General features: G+C 39.1%; 1 protein-coding gene across 3 annotated transcripts in view; it reads right to left on the reverse strand.

Moving 5' to 3' along the window:
* The window catches only part of SLC26A5 (solute carrier family 26 member 5), a 38123-nt gene that overhangs the window by 7281 nt on the left and 8125 nt on the right, over window positions 1-22717 (reverse strand). For 2 of the 3 annotated variants that reach the window (XM_062581804.1, XM_062581821.1), the window contains exons 2-13: window positions 16113-16326; window positions 14263-14402; window positions 10796-10906; window positions 10054-10226; window positions 9344-9508; window positions 7326-7478; window positions 6022-6104; window positions 5784-5931; window positions 4029-4142; window positions 3673-3750; window positions 2681-2776; window positions 560-666 (exon numbers count right to left, since the gene is read on the reverse strand). In XM_062581804.1, coding sequence (XP_062437788.1) covers window positions 560-666; window positions 2681-2776; window positions 3673-3750; window positions 4029-4142; window positions 5784-5931; window positions 6022-6104; window positions 7326-7478; window positions 9344-9508; window positions 10054-10226; window positions 10796-10906; window positions 14263-14402; window positions 16113-16267 — 1523 coding nt within the window. In that variant the 5' untranslated portion in view covers window positions 16268-16326. Of the gene's footprint in view, window positions 1-559; window positions 667-2680; window positions 2777-3672; window positions 3751-4028; window positions 4143-5783; window positions 5932-6021; window positions 6105-7325; window positions 7479-9343; window positions 9509-10053; window positions 10227-10795; window positions 10907-11214; window positions 11586-14262; window positions 14403-16112; window positions 16327-22717 lie in introns of those variants that run through there. The other variant, XM_062581814.1, reaches the window with a different exon arrangement.

Below are 22717 nucleotides of genomic sequence, written 5' to 3' on the forward strand. Positions count from 1 at the left end.
GAAAATATTCCATTCTAGACTTGGGAAGTTTCACAGTAAAAGCTTTGCCACTTTGAATGGGGGCCGAGGAGAAGTGGTTTGAAAAACCAGAAGGGCATGGAGACTTTTCTCATGAATTAAAACTTTCTTACATAAAACCTAACCGTTTAGCTATTTATACCATATGACAACTTGTACTTGACCAGGACAACGAGTGCGCACAGAATGTAACCATTTACTGAACCCAGCGTTCAAACATGTCTGAAGTTCTGACCCCTAGGCCTTAAAGAAAAAAAAGTAACAAGAATATTTCACAATATAAGAAACCAGAAATATTCTTTTTATTACAGAGATCGAAAGTTTGGTGCCCTCTCTAGAAATTCTGTTTTCATAAAAATTATGTTTGAACCTTGGATCACAGCCATACATCATGCCCTGCGTGACCTACCTGATGAAGCAGATTCTATACTGTACACAGTAGAAGTGGGTGGAAAGGTCTTCTGGCTATCTGTACCCTTTGAACAAACAAAACCACCCAGAAGACCAGCAAATACTGATTTTAAGAAAGAAGAAATCTGACCTTTGGGTTCTGTAAATAATGGTTATCATTGCAAACGTTACTGCAGTAAGTAAACCATAGTCTAGTCCCAGGAAAAGAGAAGCCACAAAAGCTACCACCCAGATGGCCTAAAAAATACAGGAAAAAAAAATAAAAAAAGAGAGAGAGAGAGAGAGAAGAGAAAAGCTCTGAATTATTATGATTATTATGAATCCTTTTCTGTTAACAACAAAAATAATAGCATGATTCAACCTGAAACATATGTGATCACTTTTAGGCTACAGTGTAATTCTTCTTCCTGAAAGCACACTGTAATTTTCTTCATCTCCAAGGAAGGCATAAATGCTCAAGACACACTAGCATATTATCTGACAAACTAACTGTCACATATTAATTAATGAATTTAAATTATCTTCTTCAAATGATACCATGTTACCATTGGACTCACAACAGCTTAGAATTTAAAGGAAAAAGGGAAAGGAAAAAGGGAAAGGAAAAAGGGAAAGGAAAAAGGGAAAGGAAAAAGGGAAAGGAAAAAGGGAAAGGAAAAAGGGAAAGGAAAAAGGGAAAGGAAAAAGGGAAAGGAAAAAGGGAAAGGAAAAAGGGAAAGGAAAAAGGGAAAGGAAAAAGGGAAAGGAAAAAGGGAAAGGAAAAAGGGAAAGGAAAAAGGGAAAGGAAAAAGGGAAAGGAAAAAGGGAAAGGAAAAAGGGAAAGGAAAAAGGGAAAGGAAAAAGGGAAAGGAAAAAGGGAAAGGAAAAAGGGAAAGGAAAAAGGGAAAGGAAAAAGGGAAAGGAAAAAGGGAAAGGAAAAAGGGAAAGGAAAAAGGGAAAGGAAAAAGGGAAAGGAAAAAGGGAAAGGAAAAAGGGAAAGGAAAAAGGGAAAGGAAAAAGGGAAAGGAAAAAGGGAAAGGAAAAAGGGAAAGGAAAAAGGGAAAGGAAAAAGGGAAAGGAAAAAGGGAAAGGAAAAAGGGAAAGGAAAAAGGGAAAGGAAAAAGGGAAAGGAAAAAGGGAAAGGAGAGAAAAAGAAAGAAAGAAAGAAAAAAAAAAAAAAAAAAAAAAAAAAAAAAAAGCAGTTCAGGGCTTTCCAGTAGCTCTCACATCCATTTTTTACTGAGAAGTAAGTTTGGCCATGTTGCAAGGACTGATATTTTGCAGTATGCATTGTGTATATAATACTGTGAAAACACGCAAAGAGAAGAACAGCTATAAGAACTCCAGAATGATCATCTTTGTCTCCCTGGAAGAGACAAACTGCTGCATGGAAAGGGAGTTAGGAAAAAGTCAGAAAGGCTTGGTATTGAAAAAGCTAAAACCTGAGGCTTCTGGTAAGGTCTGTGTGTCATGCTCCAGCTGCACCTCTGAGCCGGCAGGATTATCATCCAGTTCTCAAATCTCACTGAGCAGCTCATACAAGTAGGCCATTTGCTTCTGATCCTCTCAAGGATATAGCTGTCCAGTTGTCAGGAATCTTAGAAATCATCATAGGTATGCCAGGCGGCTGCAACCAACTCTTAAGGTTATGCATCTACTCCAGAGGGTCAAAGACTACCTGTAGGTACTTTGTGATCGCTGTCTTGTTTCCAGGTTCCCCCAGAAGCAAGCATGGCATTTTCAACAGCTGCTCTTACAACTCCCAAGTCTTCTTGGTTTGGGTCAGTAACAACTTAACATGTTGCCAGTTAATCCAGGAGGAGCTGCTACTAAAATGTTCCCTGTGATGTGCTCTTAGTTCTGGTCCACTCTCGCTATGCTTTTGTTTTGTTTTAAAAGATTACAAACACTCTCATGTACTTTTCCTTGTTACTGTGTATTTCAAATTCTTCTCAGACATTCCCACAGCCTTCAGTGAGCTTACTGTAACAACACTGCAGCAATACTGGTAGCAACACTACAGAAAAAGCCGTGCTTTTATTGCAATCAAACTACTTCTGAACTGTGTAAATATCAGTTTGTTATACAACAGTAACAGTCTTGGCTGCAACAGATCATTCTCCTGGCATACTTAAAGCTCCATGTCTTATGCCCATGTGCAAGGCAACAGCCAATCTTTATCCACTTGATAAGTTTCTACTTTGTTTTGGGAGATAACAGGGAAACATATTTATTGTAACAATATATATGCATTGAACCGTGCGCTACTCACCAGTTCAATCTTACTGATTCTCCAGAAGTGTGCGACATCTCCAAACTGTTTAAACATTCCTTTCAGGTTCACCATGACAATTGCAGCTAGCACAGTCTAGGAATATTGCACAAATGCTATTTTCAGAAGAAAACAAAACTACTGCCAAGAAAGAATTTCAAGGCCAACATAACCATATTTCTGTGCTTTGTACAACTGGTGGAATTCTACTAAACATATGTTCCATTTAAACAACAAGTTTTCAAGTAGTTCAGTAAAGATATGCTTCTACTCTAGCCACAGAACTGGCAAGCCAGAGTTAGTATAGCTTGATTTATTTTCTTTCTTGGCAAGAAGAAATCACATGCTCCTGAGCTCCAAGGTGCTGCAATTACACTGTCTGTAGTGCCTGCAGCAGCTAGACTATAATCTCAAATTCAAGTTCCTATACAACACACTGCAATGCTTCCTGCAATAGTCCTGTAGGCAGAACTCACATTACATCTCCTACCAAAAACCAGGAAGTGTGTATCATTTTATGTACAGGTCACCAGAAATAAGCCCTTTTTTTTTTTTTTAATATCATAATGTATTTATTCAAGTGAACACATTTTTATACAAATGTAAGTAAAATTACATAAGCAAGAACAACTCATTATGCTGAGCCATCACCCAGCCTCAACCTTTACCCAGCTGATCTACTGCTTTAACTTCTTAACCTCTTCCCAGAATTTCTATGCTGCAAACAAAGGCGCATTATTTAAAGAGATTGCTTATGTTCCAGAAATAGAATCCAGAATGGCCAATGTTAAAAACAAAAACCATTCTGGATCCTTCAAAATATTCATTAATTTCTAACTTAACTTAAGGCAAAAATGTAAACAAAATTTAAAGGTTTCCAGATTGAGGCCTACTATCTTTGCTTACTAATCACCCTGCAATCTCCATTTTAATCAATAGGAGATGGTTTTTGTTCACTGACATGCAATGCCTAGCAGGCAAAGTTCCCTTACCTGTGGAAGTGGTTCGAAGAGGTAGCCAATAGCCACAATTACCAACAGAACCATGATTGAAGAGAGTGCACCTGCAATCTGAATGAAAGAGGCAAGAAATGATGTCCAAGTAGTACCCCCAAAGGGCAGTACTGATTACTTAACCCCTACTGTGTGTTCAAGTGGCTTTTGATACCTCCCTCTCAATTTGTTCACTTTCACTGTCACGCAGCCTTCTATCCCGGCCCAATCTGGATTTGAAACATGGGAAACTAGTTACTTTTTCTGGCCTCAAACAGACAAACCTGGCAATCAAGCCTTAGCTTTGGAGCTGCAAATAGCAGACTTTGTTTGGCTCAAAATTTGAATTTACGTACCTGAGTTTTCCCACCAGTGCTTTCCTGAACAAGACTCCGAGACATTGAGCAAGTGACTGAAAAGCTTTGGAAGAAAGATCCCACAGAGTTGCATATTCCCAAGGCAATAAGTTCCTGTGTCAAACAATACAGCAAAACAAGAGGTAGTTTCACTTAACAACTGTATGAAGATGGAGCTATGCAAGCATAGTAAGAAGTGGGGGGGGGGGGGTTGTTTGTTTGTTTGGTTTTTTTACTTCCATCACTTTCTAGCAAGCTTATTGTAGCTTATATTTATGGTTCACATATACGCACAAGTTGTTGCATGCTAAAATCATCTATTAAATAAAGTATTTGATTAAATGTTGGAGATATTTGCCATCTTTAAAAGTTACATTACAAAGTCAGATTGAAAGCTAAACTGAATGACAGAATTGCTTGTTTTAAGGATTCCTTCAGCTCACAGTTAGCCTGAATTCTAATACTGAAATTACATGGAAAACTATTCTTACACAAATGCTGTTCTCTCCTTCGTACCTTATACTACCTATTTAGTACTAGTAAAACCAACAGTAGCTTTGCCTATGTTTCTTCGGGCAAGTGATCTGTTGCTGAACATAAAACAAAACCAACGTGTGTACATTGTTCCATTGGGGAGATTCACAAGAGAAATGCTATTGTGAGCCAGACCAGAGCTCCATCTACCCCAGTACTGTGTTTTTCACAATGGCCAAGAGTAGATGATTAAGAAATTATATGCTTGTGATGTAATGTAATTATTTCCTTTAATGGTATTTCCCCAGAACACTCTGCCCTGTCCTTTGTACCTGGGGGCATTTGAGTTGTAGGTATTTAACAGCTCTCCACGGGTTTTTCTTTTTGAGTCTGTTCAGTCCCTTTTTGATCCATTTAAACACTCAGCATGCATTATATTCTGTGACAATGCTAGTTTAATAGCTGGGTGAAATAGCATCTGGCACTTCCCAAAGAAATAGATATTTAACTGGAGTCAGTGACGATTACTTTAGCTAAAGTAAGTAGAGCTGTGTACACTAATGCTAACTGTGGATTTGTCCCCTGATCTCTTTGGGTGAGAGAAAACAATGAAGGATAAGATTCATCTGACCATTAGCAGAACATTAGAGGTAAAAGTCATTTAAACTCCATTTATGGTCAGAAGACGACAGCCACTTTGAAAAGAGGGAACAGTTCAACTACGGGATTATTATGCTAACAAAGACCAATTATTGCCCTAAAGGATGAGAAGCCACCTGTTTGCAACGTGTGGAAAGAAAAAGCAATGTCATTTTGACGGACTTCTGTTTAGACGGAGTAACACTGGAGATCTCAAGCATTTGTAAGGTATCACTTGAATTTCTAAACCAGAGATAATAATTCTCTGGTACATAAAATATTGTATTTATCATGTGGGAACTCTATGCTTTGCTTTATTACAAGAAGTAGAGAGGAAGTAGCTGACTAATGAGCAGCTACAAAGCACCAGGGATCAGTACACAACTTCACTGAAGACAATTGAAGACTGCTAAGAAACAGCAGTCCAGAAAATAACATTCATGCACATTTCCAACTTTAACAGAAACAAGTTTCTCAAACCAGAGAATTAGAAATGAATTTGGACAGCCTGAAGAATTTAAAATTCTGATCTCATTCCACAATGAAAGAAAAGCTCAATTTTGTCTAAAATCTCATCCTAGTTTAATGATGAAACAAAGGTGGTATTGAGAATTTAAAGAAACCCAACACAAATATTTTTACCTGATTCCCGTCAATGGTGTAACCATGTTTAAGTGCAAAGATCTTGGCCATTGACACAGCCATTGAAAATCCAACTATTGCTATTGCTACTGCATCCACAAATATTGTTGGAATGAGCTGAATCTCAGGAACTTTGGGTGCACGTAACCTTGGAAATAAAATTGTTATAATTTAATATAATAAAAGCTACATGATATACGAAAAAGATGTATTTTGAATAAGAATGTATCACTCCTACCCTTGAGGAATATCCCCAACAACATCCACTCCATATGAGTCAGTCAGATTCATTCCAGCTGAAACTGCTGTGCCAATAATTACCTGAAAATCCACACACACACTTGCAAACATCAGCTAGAAAGATACAAAGCCATCTGAAGCAATAACAACAGCTGAGTAGGGATAATACATATATGGGTTTGAATTTGTCAATCAGTTTAAGACTTCGTGGGGAGATAGAGAAATAGATAAAAAGGGGGAAGTTCCCAGATCTTCCCTCCACCACCTTCAATCCCCACTGCTTTTATGAAGTTATTTTGCAAACAGTGAAGTGGAACATGGTATAGTATCATCCGAATCACTCAAATCCCTTTGCTTGAGTCAAACTCAGAATACCGCGCACACAGTAGTATTCTAAAGGAAATAAAATAAAGGACAAGCCAATGAGGTCTGTACTGCCATATTTTCACGTGTATAACCTGCACACATTTGGTAAAGACAACTGATTCAGCAGCAGTGACAGTTACAGGCCTAAGAAGATCTCCTACTGCTGCCTTACTATCAAACAATGTCCTAGCAAATCACCACCATCATCTCTCAATAACACTCCTTTCTCTGTTCCTTCTACCTCCGTTGTACCCACGCCTTCAGTTGTTTCCCTTCCTCAGCTGATTTTGTGCAAACTGTTTGACAGCTCTAGCTATCTGAGAATGCCTTTTAAGTTCAAGTATTTTTAAAGGTAAGTTATCTGAAATACAGGCTTTGTGTGTACTAACACATTTTTACAACTGACTGCAGCACTGATTCTGTTTTCAAGGACTGCCCAAAAATACATGGATAAATGAGTCTCAGAAACAGAGAAAGGAAGGTAAAGAGAGTAATACCCCCTACCAGTTCCTCCTCCTATTTCCACCACTGCATTTCAAAAAGAAATTCAAGCCCTGTAGAACCTTAGAAACAGGCATCCATAGTATCTTTCTTGAGGAGAGAGATTCTGAACTCTTAGGACTCTAAGTAGAAAATGCCACTCAGGAATGTTTTGCAGAGACTCACTCAGGTGCCCAAGTTCCAGGATAGTGGGGTTTTTTTTTTTGACAAAAGTCTCCCTAGCCATTGCCACAGGGGATGGTGTCCAACAGAAGTTATTCTACAGCCTAATTAAACTTGACAGATCATTTCTACAGCTTCAGAATAGTTGCATAATTTAGCCACAGAACTTACATTGCTGCATTCCGTGCAGCTTCCTCTTAACATGACTTCTCAAAACCAAAGTATCATAAACAGAATGCATGTGCAGAAAATAAACATTCACAACTGATTTACCACAATGATCTCCATAGGAATAGGAACTGGGAGCTTCTTCTTAAACCGGAGATTGATTTCCTTGCCAATCAGCAACATAACAATGCATGTAAATCCAACAATCAGTGAAGCAATATTGGTTGTCGTGATTTCTGAAAGCAGAGCAGCTATGCTCTGTAACACAACAGAAATATCAGAATTATTCATTCATGAAGATCAAATTAATTTATTTTAAGAGCTCTTCCCTAGCTATTTGTCACAAAAGAACAAACTATGTACTGCTGTTTAGCTGAGATTTTATTCTGTGCTTACCACCATAGTGAATCAGTGCCTCACCAAAACCCCCACTGTCTCCATAAAACACAAAATTTAGGGTGTCTCAGCGATAGAGATGCCCTTACAGCCAATTATAAGATCAATCTTCCCAAAGTGTGACAAAAATTCAGAGAAAATTCTTTATTGTGTGGAAAAAAACGTAAACTAAACCATATCTTTTATCCTCAGCATTTTCACATGTTATTTCATACTGGCTGCTACCTCAAAGCAATAAATGCCAACCTCTTCTAATACTTTCAAATATTCTTTGGCAAATCACATCTATTTAGAGCTGCATTAATCATTCTAAAACAATAAAACTGCTGTAGTAACCTCATTGGTTTCATCAGCAATATGGTTAAGTAACTATGATCTTGCAACACTGCTAAACTGGCCAATATCCCACATAACTTTTAGTTGAAAAAAATCCATTAAAAAGGGTGTTAGGAAAGGAAGTTTGCTGGAACACACAGGTTGCCATAAAGTAAACAATTTCTCCTCCTCCCACAGCATTTCAAAAAAATGAAATAAATGACCTCTACAGAAGTCTTTGGAAGAAGATGTACACACTCTTCTTTAAACAGAAGGTAAACTACAGCAACCGTCAAAAGGATATTATCAAAGTCCTGGCACTACATCTTGCATATACACCTTCCACTGATGGTTACTAATTTTGGTTTCTGCATTAGTGAACTAAACAGCAAATTTCACCAGTGAAGACTTCCACAAGTCTTCATCACTGTCACTGAAATACTGAAGCTTCCTTACTGCTGAGCCATCAACCTACTCAAAAGCCTGGACAGGCATCAGAGATCCGCCCTACTCCTCCACTCAGGATTTTTTGCCTGTACGATCAGAGTATTGATTCTCTGAAAACAACTTGGGGCTTCCTAGACTCATAGGATCTTTTTCAAAGCCCAATTGTCAATTTTAAATTTATGTGAACATGAGGTTTTAGTTTTACTTAAGTTATACTGACCAAATCATAGTTTTTTACTGCATGGTCTCTCTCTTTTATCATTATGTATTAGAGAGAGAGTGAGTCAGAGATTAGGCTATGAGCTATGTCAAATACTGGATCACCATATGCTCCAAATGATCAATTTTAATGCTTAAGGTCTTTAATTAATAGTAAATGTTTTACATTGAAGGCCTTTCTTTCAAAACAGTTTATTTTCCACTACTCCAAAGAACAGATATATTTTGACAACACAGCACATTGGGTTCAGCCACACTACACCACAGATTACAAACCGGTAATGAAGAATAGATCCAGAAGAACTCTCTGTGAAATTTTTTAAAAAAGAAGAAGAAATGCACAGAGCGGCCAAGATTCTGAGAATAAACATTTTCTAGTTTTGTGAAACATGTCAGGTTTATAGGGTAATATATTTATTTTGGAGGATAGGTTCTTTAATCGCACATCACTTCTCCCAAAATACACAACAGATTCACTCCAATAGGCATCTGCTAATGTAACAAAATTATATCCAATAGAATCCAAAAATCTGCCCATCTCAGTCTGTGCTGATCTATCACCCACCAAAGCTGGACTTCAAGATGCTCTTACATACTTATGACACTCAAATATTTCACATCCAGTTTTGAATATTAAAGAGTTATTCTACTTAGTGTTAAGAATTTCTTTAAAAAGAAAAAGCCTTAAGTATCAGGGAATACTGGAAAACAGGGAATCGATATTTTTAATAAATACAGTAACTTACATATACAACTGAGAGGGGTCCACTGTATCGTTTAGTCTTCACTCCAAGTAGATACTTTAACTGAGAAGTAAAGACATGAACTGCTGCAGCAGTAGTAAATCCTCGTACCAGAGGCTCTGTTAGATATATTGCTACAAATCCAAACCGAAGAAGACCTAAACACAACTAATGAAGAAAAGAAACATGAACAATGTGACTCCCTGGTGCAGCCTGAATAGCAGCACTGTACAGAAGACAGACCACAGGATACTTTTCCTTAACCTTGATGCCCAAGCCAGCTTAGGCAAACCTTTCTATGGCCTGTTAAACTCAGCCTAAGGCCACAGTTCAGTGTTCAACCATCCATACCCCCAATCTTCCACGCCACTGGCTGGTGCAGCAGGAGATATGGGTAAAGACAAATGTTTGTATGCATTTATAGACAGCTTGGGGACCATCAGGTGAAGTTTTTCTGACAGGGGATAGGAAGACTGAAGGCAGAGGTCTCATATTTCCCAGCCAACCTGAGATGCCCAGATCCAAACTTGCCTCCTGTTTATCCATCCCTTGTTCTGGTATCTGTCTGGCATGAAGCAAAGTGTTTTCTACATTGTGTAGCACTGAAGCACAAATCTACTGACAAAGGAACCACCACAACTGAGCACCTCTCGCAATGGCAAGTCTGGTAGCAGCACCTGAACTTGCCATTACAGCAAACAGTAAGAATGTACCTGGATAATTCCTGAAAGAAGGGCGAGAGTCACAGCTACCTGTACCCTCTTGGCATCTCTAGAAGCAAGCAAATCTGTAACATTAGTAGAATTATAACCCACAGAAACCACTTCATCAGGCACTACTCTCACAGCAACTCCACCGACCATCATACTAATCACAGCAAAGGTGCCTGAAATAGAAAGAGAGGAAAATAATTGGTTAAAATTCCCTTTTTTTGGGGGGTGGGGGGAGGGGAGGATTTGTTTTCAGGAGTAGTTCTAGGCTTCCTTACTAAGATTTGCACAGATCTGTGGAATTAAACTGTTATAAAATTTTTTATCTAAATGTTGTATTTTTATTTCCACTATTTGCTCTAGTATTCAGTATGAACAAAACAAATGTTGAACAAGCACCTTTAGGGTGTCTAAGATCATTTTTTTCTATCTGAGTTTCTATTATGCAGAGTAAAGAATAACCCTGGTCAGACAGTTGTCTACAAGTTGAAATTACAGCTCAGGAGTTCACAACATACATTTTCACATCTAACCCAATATAAGCAGCTATTTTATTCCTTCCTAAGTAGGAGAGATAAATTAACAATAGAAATACTGCTAATTTTTGACACATTGATGTTTCTCTTATTCACTTAATTTGAATTTATTGAAAACAGCTACACTTTCTACATCTCCAATTCTATTTTTTACAGTTTTATTAAACTCACACACATACAGACACTTTCAGTCATCCATACAGATATACCTATTGATATGTGCCTGGACGTCCCAAAAAAAGTATAGAGAAAGACAGGATAAAACGAAGAATATAGGCCAAATACTGGAGGAACAGCTGCCAACAAAGCATAGGCTAAGCCTAGAAAACAGACATAAATACGTATATTAGGTAAACAACAGAAAGAGAAATCATTTGAAGAAAAAAAGATTTAAGCCTACTAAAACTGAATGTATCTAATATGAATACTAGTGACACATCACAGGTTAAAAAACATCTTGCAAGGAACATTCTTAAATATGTATATACACTGCAGGGCAGTGCTCATGAAACTGAGTAGTTTGATTCAGGAAACCAGAAGTCTGTGACTACAGACTTGCATGTGTATGTACATATGTGTACATGTAAACACATATGCTTTAATGTTCACTATGTGTGTGTGTACGCACATGCTCACAGTGTTGTCTTCGTGGCTGGTAGGTAACCTGCTAGCTGGTAACTTCTTAACAGCCAGCAAACTCCGTTGCTTTTGTTTTCCTTTGTCAGAAAGATTTATAACCATCCCCTCAGCAGAACGTGTCTGGTTTTTTTCCTCCTCCTTCACATATGATCTTCACAGTGATCTATGATGAATAAAGCATTTTCTTGCCCTCTCCCCTCACTCCAGAATGTGAGATGACATATGGTTTATGCTTATACAAAACAAGCTCCAAGATGTAAAATAAACAGGGAAGCATTGTTTATGTAAGGTGATGGAGCTAATATGGTCCATCACTCCTCACAATGTTCAGAGAATGAAGCCCTTTATTCTTTTATTCTTAAGGCATATCAAGTCTCACGCAGTCAATGTGGGATCCCTGAAATTTCCAGTTGCAGATGCAGCTAGCAAGCATGGGGATGAACTCATGGGAGACCAGCCTGGAGGTAAGCCTGGCAGGGACAATCCCCACAGTGCTCCTCCTGGAGCCGATCGAGCACATGCCTATCATGGGACAGGGCTCATAAGCAAACCGCGAGTGCCACATGACACAGTGCCTCACTATCCTGAGGAGGTCCAGCAAAATTGGTAGTTCTACCTGACTCATACTAAGGATTACACATCAGAACTGAACAAACGGGCCTCAGCCAAGGAGGAAAACACCATATTCTGGCTTGGTTTGATTGGACAGTTCACTTTGTGAGTGCAAACTGACAGATGAGACATGAGGAAGCTGGGTGCTCTTACCATACTCAGGAGGACTGGTCCCATTTGGGACTGAAAAGCTAGGCAGCCCAGCAAAAATTAAAAGAGGAGGCCCACAGTTCACTCACAAAGGAGAACTAGGTGATGCTTTATAACACTTCACCATATTAATTTATTTTTAAATGGAGAGATGAAGCTTTAGGTTACAACAAAATGACTAAACCAGAAAGGGATTTTCTGGGTCATCCCTTGTGCAGTTTAATAGTCCACAGGGTCTTGTTCATGCCCTAAACATCTGAGACCTAACCAAGAGCTCATATCCATAACAGAATTGGACTGATGATATCATTTATTCTGCTGCAGCAACAAGCTTTTCAGTAGATACTGCTGAAAGTCATCCCACGTATGTTCCCTGGTACAGGGGCCACTTCATGCTAAGAGCAGTAGCACAGCACCCTGTGTCATAACAGCTTGCCCTTTGATATGGTGCTGGAATTATCAGTAAAAATGACTAAAAGGGAAAACTAGTCTTTTCAGACAGGAATGTGGATCTATGCTGAATTTCTGATCTGAATATCCTTTTATTCCCTTTCCTTTTTATTTGTATTGGCAACTTTTTTTTAAGAGTTGTCAATGCCAGGAAAATAAAGATATTGACATAGCAAGAGTTCACTGCTCAAATTCTCTGGTCACCACAGTTCTGCTTGGAATGATTCCCAGGCTGCTTTGACCTTAGACTTGCCATTAGCACATCTATTTCAGGAAAAAAAACATAACAAAGCAAAAATCCCTGCTTTTCTTTTGTTAAAAAAAGGAAAAGATCAGGAGTAGTTCAAGTGCATGTCTGCAGTCTCCAAAGGAAAGAATAATGCTTAGTTTAAAAGGAGGTCACAAAATTAAGAATAAGGTTCGCTGCTGACCTCTTAAATTTTAGCACCCTTATCTGGTCACAAAGTTGTCATCACACAAACTGTGTTCCAACATACAACTGGTAATGCTTGTGCCTGAATACTTGACAGATTTTCCAAAAATTCCTCCAGTTAACCACCAATTTATCAGTTTAAGATAAATTGATGCTGTATCTGTGTAAGAAAAAATATCCTTAATTAAATTATTTAAAAGAAAAAAAAAAGCAGGAAGCTGCAAAAATAAAAGATGTTGGCACAGGCTAAGTTAGGGTATTCCATTACTTTAATAGGTTAATGCCTATTAAAACCTAGTTTTCTCAGATCTTTTAATTCCTTCTTTAGGCCTGCCTCAACCTGAAGAGGAATGTGTGAGATGGAAATATGATACAGGCCTAAACACAAGTAAATTCATGTACACTTAACTGCCTTGCACTTCGTATTACTGGAAAATCCAGAGGGCCCAAGGAAGAGGAGGATGCCACTGGACTGGACACTGTACAAATTCAAGAATTCTCTCCATTCTGAGATTTCCTGAGAAATCCACTGGGACTGTAGCAGCAGTTGCAGGGCTGCCATTCCCAAAGCAGTGGTGACACACCAGAAAACCGCTGCAGTAAGCATGCAGCGAATTTCTAACTCCACAGCAGCTGTGAAACAGCTGACAGTAAAGTCTTAGTTGAATAAAAGGTTCCACTGGTCCCGTCAACAAGAACCAAACAGCATAGTAAACACAGAACTCGCCCCTTCTTCAGAGCCTGGCTCCACTTAGGGTGAAACTTCCAAGTAATTTAATAGAAGTGACATAGATTTGCAGCGTTACTATAAAAGCTCCTCTTGACTTATTCCCATCATGTAAACTGTTGCCTGCTACTATGCTCAAACTGCTGACTTCTATCTCCTAAGAAAGTGCTCAGTTTCCGATTTCTTTCACATTCTTTTCTTGTTTAATTTAGCTGGGTTGCTTTGCAACACTTGCTTCCCTGATAGGACACCATCTTCCTGATGGAGTATGTCTACTATTAGATACTGGTATGCTCTGCAGGGAATTTTGTTGCAGCTTTCATAACGAAGAGATCATAAAACATTTGATTATATTCAGCAAAAGATTAAATGTGCATTTAAACTGAAAAGTTGTTCTGTCAGTGAAAACTGTGGGTATTGGTCAGAGGAGTAAGCTTCTTCCGTACTACTGACTTGCAGTTCCAAGGGAATCATCATGGGATGGTTTGCAGAATACAGTACTGAACTTCATGCACATGTCTGAAATGCACAGCCTGTTTTCGTGGACAGCTGTTCAGGAAGCTAAGCACTTCCATAAAAGCATACATGGGAAAAGCAGAAAAAAAAACCCAACGAAAACAAAAAAAAACCCAGTAAACCCATTAAACAAACCAAAAAATACTTACCTTGAGGAAGCTGCATAACCCCAGTGCTTATACCTGAGATAATATCTCCTAACAAATACTCCTTCAGGGGGTAGCGGGGAAGCCATTTTAAAATTGGTAAGAAACTGTAAAGATGAGACTTGGCTTTCTTAGAAGAACAACTAAAAGTAGAAAGCAGAAATAAAAAAGTTAGATACTTGCAGAAGACAAATGGTGAAAAGAAATCGTATCTTTAATCCCTGTCCAGGGAAAGAGCTCCATTAAAGGCATGCTCAGAACCCTGATTACAGTGATTTCTTGACTAAGCTTAGGCAAAAACAACCATGGTGCCAGTTAATTTAGTCTTTTATCACATGTTGGCTGCTGCTGACAAGTCTTATGGAACTGGAAAAGAAAATCACAGTCATATGATTGGATTTCAGTTGGAAGTTAAATTATTCAGATCCAGGCAGAACTAGGCAATCATATAATACTTTTTGTAGAGATCATTTCTATAGCAACAATCCTTTGAGGATAACTTGCTTTTTGATGGTGTTTTTCACTCACAGACTCATAGCACTTCACAATGCTTTTCACTACTTTTATTTACTTTATGTATGCTTTTAACTATTATTTTTTATTATAGTATTTTATAATATTTTTACCACTATTTTACTAATGCTTTTACGGTTGCTGATACTAATAGGCTAATTTTAACGCTGTTCAAGTACATAAACCTTTTTTACCCTGAAAAGAAAGGTACTAAAGTCAGCAACATTGATTCTTGTGTCTTGTAGTAGAGTTATTAACCTTTTGAAATCCTGGGTCATTACAAATGATTAGAGACAGGAAATAAAGTTCTATATCTATCCAGCACCATTCCATTGTTAAGAAAATTTAACTTTGAGTAAAAAATATAGCACTAGAGGCATACAAATCCTTCATTGTGTAGGGGAACTGCAAGAGAACTGCAAAGATTTGTTAACACGTTTCCAAGTTCTTACTGCACTAAAGGATACAGTGAAAAAATCTATTGGTCCATGTGAAAGAACCAGAGAGGCATCCATGCTTCTCCTCCTTGTGTAAATGGACTGAACTGCAGGAAGTCATAGGTCAGGAACATTTTGATTTATTTGGGATAGACACATTTTCTTGAGGCGAATTTAGGTGCCACTACCATTGGAACAGTCACTTCATTAACCCAAGCAAGTCTTCAAATGTCAAGTCATGTGAACTGAAATATTTAACAGATAAGCCGTCAGGCAGAAATTATTTGTTGTCTTGCATAGCAAGATTCAGACACCAAATTGAGTCAATTCTAGAAATGAAGCATTGAAAAATTTAAAGTTAATGAAGACTTAACTAGCAGAAGTTCCTCTTCATTCTCTTCTGGTTCCAAAGGCACGAGAGCGCTACACCGTTTAAAATGTTATATCCTGCCTAACCAGATGATATTTATATTCCAAGGTAATTTGTTAAAAGCAACAGAGTATCTCTGCGAAATTTTTATTAGACTAATAATTTAGATTTCTACACAGCAATCATATGTGAAGCACAAATTCGGCCATATATTTCTGCATAAAAAGGCCAGATACTTTTCTGGCTCTTGTATTTAAGGCTTATGAATTCATGTGTCAGCTGACTTGACTAATACTTTAGATTCCGATGCTGCTTATTTTTCCTTTTCATTTTGACAAAGGCAATCAAATTAATTTATCCAACATTGTGTACTATAGCACACAAAAACATGTAGAACTTTATCACAGTCTTGCTGAATAAACTATTTTTATCTTTTAGGTTACTTCAAAGGAATTACCAGCTATGCATATGAATCAATTAAGAATTACTTTGTCTGTTAAAACCATAGTAAAGATTAAAACACAAAACCCTACCGACAAGAACGTGCAATCCTCTCTCTAAAAGTCTGAGGTGTTCTTTCCCGTCTGTGCAGCTGTCCTTGCAGAAGCTCTTGGTTATATATTGGTCTCTCCACATGATACTTCTGGATTTGCTCAAGACATGCTTCATGCTCTTGAGCATGTTCCATAGTTGATCTCAGTGAGCAGGAACAAAGAAGGAAAAGTTCTATGATCTCCTTTGAAAAACCTGGTTGCATACAAAAGGTTTGATTATTGAATGATAGTTTTCGAACCTCCAGTTTGGCATTTCCTTTTAAAGAGCATATTTTGACAAACTGGATACAAGTATTGTGAATGCAATTTAAATGCACTGACTAGACAGCCTGTGTAACAGCAGTAAGTAAATAAGTCACACTCAAGATCTTTATTACGCAGGAGCCATTATTTTTATGCCTCTCTTATGTAAAGAAAGCTTTTGCTTCAATTGCTCTGTAAGTAATTACAGAAACACAAAATTGGAGGGTTATATTAATGATTATTTGCTGTCTCCCTCCTCAGTTTTTAAAACAAATTTCAGTATCTAAGGGAGATTACTTTATTGCTGAGTTACTTCCTGCTTACTTAAAACTGTCACATCCATCTCCAAAAGAGAGAACTCCTATTTTAACACTGAAAAAGCCACTTGTTCTTTCAGAAAGCCAGTTGCTTCCTACAAATGTCCACCTGCCTTCTCCTTGTGTTTCAGGAGGTTCTTTCACCAGACAGCAAGTGTCTTGAGGAGACAAACACCCTTACTTTCAAAGATTTATTCTACTAATGCTTGCACCATTTATTGCTATTCTCAGTCCTGAACCCACTAAAACGGGAGTCAGAAGATGCACAAAAAAGCCAGAGAAGTAGCAAGCCAGAAAGTATGTAAACATCCATTCATCTGATTCATCGCCATGAACATCTGACAGTCTTCAGGAGACACTCTGTTAATTCCTTGCTCTGTGTTGGCTACTTCTAGAAATATGGGGCAAGAAATGTAGCTCTGAGTAAAATGATAGGACTACTATATTACTAAGTAGAGATGCTGGCTAATACTACATCTGATTATAAGACAGTCAGCATAAAGTGATAAGGTGAAGCCTAACAAAAAGCAAACTTTGTAGCACTCTGGAAGGTCTGTCTGTCTGTCTGTCTCTCTCAACAAGCTTGGAATTAAATGATAAGGAGAAAATACATATATTTTAAACTGAATCTTACCACAGTTATTCTAACCTAGATCAAGTTACAGCTTGATCTATTGAAGTTATGGGAAATAGAGCCATAATTTTGAACCAGGCTCTTGAGCTCAAGTCCAGCAAGGCACTTAAGCATATGTTTGCCTTTAACCACGACAGCTGACCCAGAGGTGCTCAGTTTTTAGCTGTACATCAGTACTTTCCTAGAAAAGGGTAACTGCACAGAAATTAAACAAACTATCAGCTAAATGCTCAAGTAAAGCTTCCTGTGATTGGTTCAGAGGTCTGACTCAGCAAATACAACCTGCCCGGTATCAAAGTATTACCGCGTAACCCTTCAGTGTGGAAAAGGTGCTGGAATTTTCCACCCAGGGCTTACTGTTCTTTCCCTTTTATGAGAGATACGGCCTAGCATCTCTTCGGTTATCATTTTCTGACTATCTAGGCAAAATTTGGCTTACAAATTATGATATTTTTAACCAAATTATGTCTTTTCTTTATATCATATTCAAATTTACCACAGTTTTATCCCAAGAAACAAGGTCTCTACCAGGTCAAGAGTACTATCAGAGCTGTTACCTAGTTACATTACTTTTGTGCTCCTGAAACACATTTTCAGCTTCTTTTGCATTTTTCGATGGCTTCAGCTCACTGGGAAACCTGAATGATACTTGTGACACTATTGTTTAGCAAATAGTATCTCTTAGCATCACTATATTACACAGCTTTTTTTTCGACCTGCAGGTTTTGATTCAGTCAGCATTAGAGTAGGGTCATTCTAACAGCAGTTCCCATCTGACTAGCCCTCTGTTCTTTTCTCAACTCTGTATCACATAGATCTTATTTCGTATTTAGAGCAATGCCTTCCATATATCTGTATGTTTGATTTTTTATATCAGTGACTAGATAACTGCAAATACTCCTTCCTATTTTCTCTTACAGACAACGAGCTACTCCTGAATGCTAGTGTATTAACTCCTGGCCAGTGAGACCGAAGAGATAAACAGTAGACAAGTTTATCTTATAAGAACTATGAGCATGATTTAATGCCTACAGAAACCCTCTGTGGTTACACTATGAGTTTACACCAACATAACTGTTTATCTCAGTCTATTTAAACAGCAGAGATCATAGCATACATGTAGCTTCACAGAAAGAAACAAATTCAAAGTGATATTTTTAATCTAAAGGAGAAAGACAGAACCTCTATCAGTGGCAGAGCTGAAGCTAAGCGAATGAGAAGAATTCTTGCTCATTTAGAAACAATGAGAGAGATTATCCAGCTAAACAGTCTGCTAAGGTGAGAGATAGCTTCAAATCAAGACATGCTTCTGCTGGATCATGTTTTGCCTCAATACTCCTGTATTAAGCCAAGTCTTGAGTGCTGCAAGGCAGAGCAGGTCAAAACGAAGGATCTAATGGGAGCCCAGGCAGCTTTCTCCTTGACTCTACCATGCAGGGGAAGGGCTTGAACGGGAGTAGCTGGATCCAGCAGGTCAACAAATGGTTCTATGGCTGGCATCAACAATAGCGATTTGGCTTTTAAGACCATGGGATCGACTTTGAGGAATGAGCACTACTTGGAAGAGATTGGATTCACTTGATCAAGTGGGGCAAAAGCATCTTTTCCAATGGGCTGGCCAACCTGGTAAGGAGGGCTTTGTGTCATATTCAAAATCATCTAAGAAATGATGGGGAGGAGGGATGGTGACCAACAATCAAATGAGGAATGATGGACTGGGTTGGCAAGTAAAAGCTGCAGAGTCATGTGAATAAGAGAGACCACATGCTAAAAAATACAGGGCTGAAGAGCCTCCTCAAGTGTATGCACATAAATGAGCGCTTAAATGACAGTATCATAGGGAAAGCACTCATACCTTTTCTGACAAGTAAGCACAACTGGGTGTCTCTCTGAAGTGCCTGCACATTGATGCACACAGTGTGGGGAACAAACAGGAAGAACTAGAGGTCTGCATGCAGAGCTACGATCTCACTGGAATCACAGAGACATAGTGGGACAGCTCACACAACCAGAGTGCTGCAATGGATGGATGCAGGCTCTCTAGGAAGGACAGGTCAGGAAGGCGAAGAGGCCCTTTGTGAGGGCAACAGGAATGCATGGAGTTCCACCTAGGGATGGGTGAAGGGCCAACTAAGAGCTTGTGTGTTAGGATTAGAGGGGAGACCAGTGTTGCCAGAGGGCAACATTGTGATGGGTGCCTTCTATAGGCTACTTGATCAGGAAGTAGTATATAAAGCCTTCAGACAATAGTAAGAAGCCTCACATTCACAAGTCTTAGTCTTCATGGGTGACTGTATGCACCCTGGTCCACTAGATACTGGAGGGGCAACACAGCATGGCATAGGCATTCCAAACATCTCTGGAGTACACTAATGATAGCTTCCTGACACCAGTGGTGGAGAAGCCAATGAGATGAGATGCTCTGCTGGACATTATAGTCGCAGAAAAGGAAGAATTGGTCAGGGGTATGAAGGTTAGGGGCAGCTTTGGCTGCACTAACAATGAGATGGTGGAGTCAGGATCCTGAGAGGACAGAACACCACAAGTAGCAGGATAATAGCCCTAAACTTCATAAGATCAGACTTTGGCCTGTTTTGAGACCTGCTTAGCAGAAGCCCATTAGACATGGTCCTGAAGAGAAGATGAGTTCAGGAGAATTGTTTGATTTAAAGGATCACCTACTCCAAGCTCGAAAATGATTCATCCTGATGAGCAGAAAGTCAAACAAGAGTGGCAGGAAGTCTGCATGGATGAATAGAGAGCTCCTGACACATACAAGAAGTGGAAACAAGGACCTGGAAAGAACACAGAGACACAGTTCAAGTGTACAGGAACAAGGCCATGAAAGCCAAAGTCCATCTGGAATTGAATCTAGTGAGTGAAATGAAGAACAACAAGAAGGACTTCTACAGGTGTATGAGCAGCAAAAGACTACAGAAAACATGGGACCTCTGCTGAACGGGGCAGGGGGCCTGATGACAAAGTATATGGAAGGTATCCAATGCTTTATTTGATTCAGTCTTTACAGGCAAGACAGGCTTTCAGCAATCCTATGTCCCTGAGACCAGTGGGGAAGCCTGGAGCAAGAAAGACTTGCCCTCGGTGGAGAAGGATCAGGTTAGGGAACATTTAAACAAACTGGATGTACACTAGTCCATGGGCCCTGACAGGATGCACCCACAAGTGCTGTGGGAGCTAACCAAGGCCACTTGCAATTATCTTTGAAAGGTCATGGTGATCAGGAGAGTTCCTGAGGACTAGAAGAAATGTCATTCCTATCTTCAACATGGGCAAGAATGAAGAGCTAGGGAACTCCAGGCTGATCAGCCTAAACTCCGCTCCTGGGAAGGTGGTGGGGCAAACAGTTCAAACATATTAAGGGCTAGAAGGTGACTAGCAGTAGTCAATATGGATTTCTGGAGAAATTATGCCTGATCGACTTGATAGCCTCCCACAATGAGATGACTGGCTTGGTAGATGAAGGAAGAGACGTGGATACTCTTTATCTCTAATTTAGCAAGACTTTTGACACTGCCTGCCATAACACCCTTATAGACAAGCTCATGAAGTGCAAGCTAGCTAAGTGGACAGTGAGGTGGTCTGAAAACAAGCTGAAATGTCAGGCTTAAAGGGTTGTGATTAGCAGCTCAAAGTCCAGCTAGAGGCCAGTCACAGGTAGTGCGACCAAGGCTTGATATTGAGGCCAATGCTATTTAACATCTTCATTAACACCTAGATGATGGGACAGAGTGCACTCTCAGCAAGTTTGCATACGATACAAAACTAAAAGGAGTGGTTAATGCATCAGATGGCTGTGCTGCTGTTCAAAGGGACCTTGACAGGCTGGTGAAATGTGCAGAGAGGAACCTCATGGAGTTCAACATGTGGAAATACGAAGTCTGGCATTTGGAGAGGAATTATCCCATGCACCACTAGAGACTGGGGACAGACTGGCCAGAAAGCAGCTTTGCAGAGAAGGACCTGGGAGTCCAGGTGGACAATTTGAATATAGGCCAGTAATGTGACCTTGTGGCAAAGCAGGCCAACAGCATCTTGGGCTGCATTAGGCAGAATGTTGCCAGCAGGACAAAGGAGGCGATCCTTCCCCTCTATTCAGCATTGGTGAGGCCACATCTAGAATATTGGGTCTAGTTCTGGGCTCCCTAGTACAAGGAAAATATTGTCATTTTGTAGCAATTCCAGGGAAAGGCTAAAAAGATGATTAATGGACTGAAGCAGTTCTCATACAAAGAAAGGCTAGGAGAACTGGGACTATTCAGCCTGGAGAAGAGAAGGCTGAGAGGGGATCTTTTCAACAGGTATAAATGGATGGATGGGAGGAGGTTAAAAAAAAAAAAAAAAAAAAGAGGGATTCAGATTCTTCTCATTGGCACCTAGTGACAGGACAGGCAGCAATGGGCACAAACTCAAATGCAAGTAATTCCAAACATGCATCTGAGAGAGATTCTGAATCTACCAAACGACTGCAGTTGGATGTATCATTTGCTGGATTCTATGCCGTGCTACTAAGTCCATTTTAACAGCCCCCCAAAAATCACATACTCTGACGATCATTTTCAACACTAAGCAACGGATGATACAATGAAGTTGAAAGTCTAATATCACCCACCTCTTTTGCAAAAGTGAACACAGAACAAGGACAGAGAAGCTTGAGTTTACAACAGACAATATATGCCTTCACAGAGCATCAGATTAGCAGCATTTTGTGATGTTTGGTAGTGTCTCCAATTGTTTTCTGACAAATCATTATACTGCTACTTAGCAAAGATATTCTGCAAAGATGTCCAAGGCTTAGAAATTCAGCCCTGTCCATCACTCCCAATATGCTTAAGGAAGAGCAAAAGCAGCCTTTTTCATGTCTGTTTTCATTTCCATGAGAATTATTACCTCTGAAAACTCCCAGACCTGCCCAAAGCAAGAGAGAGGTGATTGTTGGGCATTTGTGGGTCTGAACTAACAGTGGAATACTGCTCTTGGACAACTTTTGAACTTAGCAGCAAGGATTAAAATGCCATTAACTTTATCAGCCAGATAAGAGTTGAGCTGAACTAGTTAAAAGCTGTATGCAAGTGTTGGTTCTTTATCTGACTGATAAAAGCCTGTTCTTAAGTCTTTACTGCTGTTATCAAATCGGAGGTGCTAAAAAGAAAAAAGAAAAAAAAAAAGAGAGAAGAAATATTACTTTACAACACCATCAGTAATAATTAAGTACTTTCTCTTCCCAATCTTAGACAATAAAGCAGGATTGTCAAGCCAATAATTCTTGTAGCTCACAATGATTTGGTCTGGTCTACATAAACAAAAATACAGCCATAAAATTTCTATGGACCATGACACAGACACTGTGAACATTCAAATATTGTAAGCTC

This window comes from Rhea pennata, chromosome 1 (assembly GCF_028389875.1).
Source record: "Rhea pennata isolate bPtePen1 chromosome 1, bPtePen1.pri, whole genome shotgun sequence".
Classification (NCBI taxonomy): Eukaryota; Metazoa; Chordata; class Aves; order Rheiformes; family Rheidae; genus Rhea; species Rhea pennata.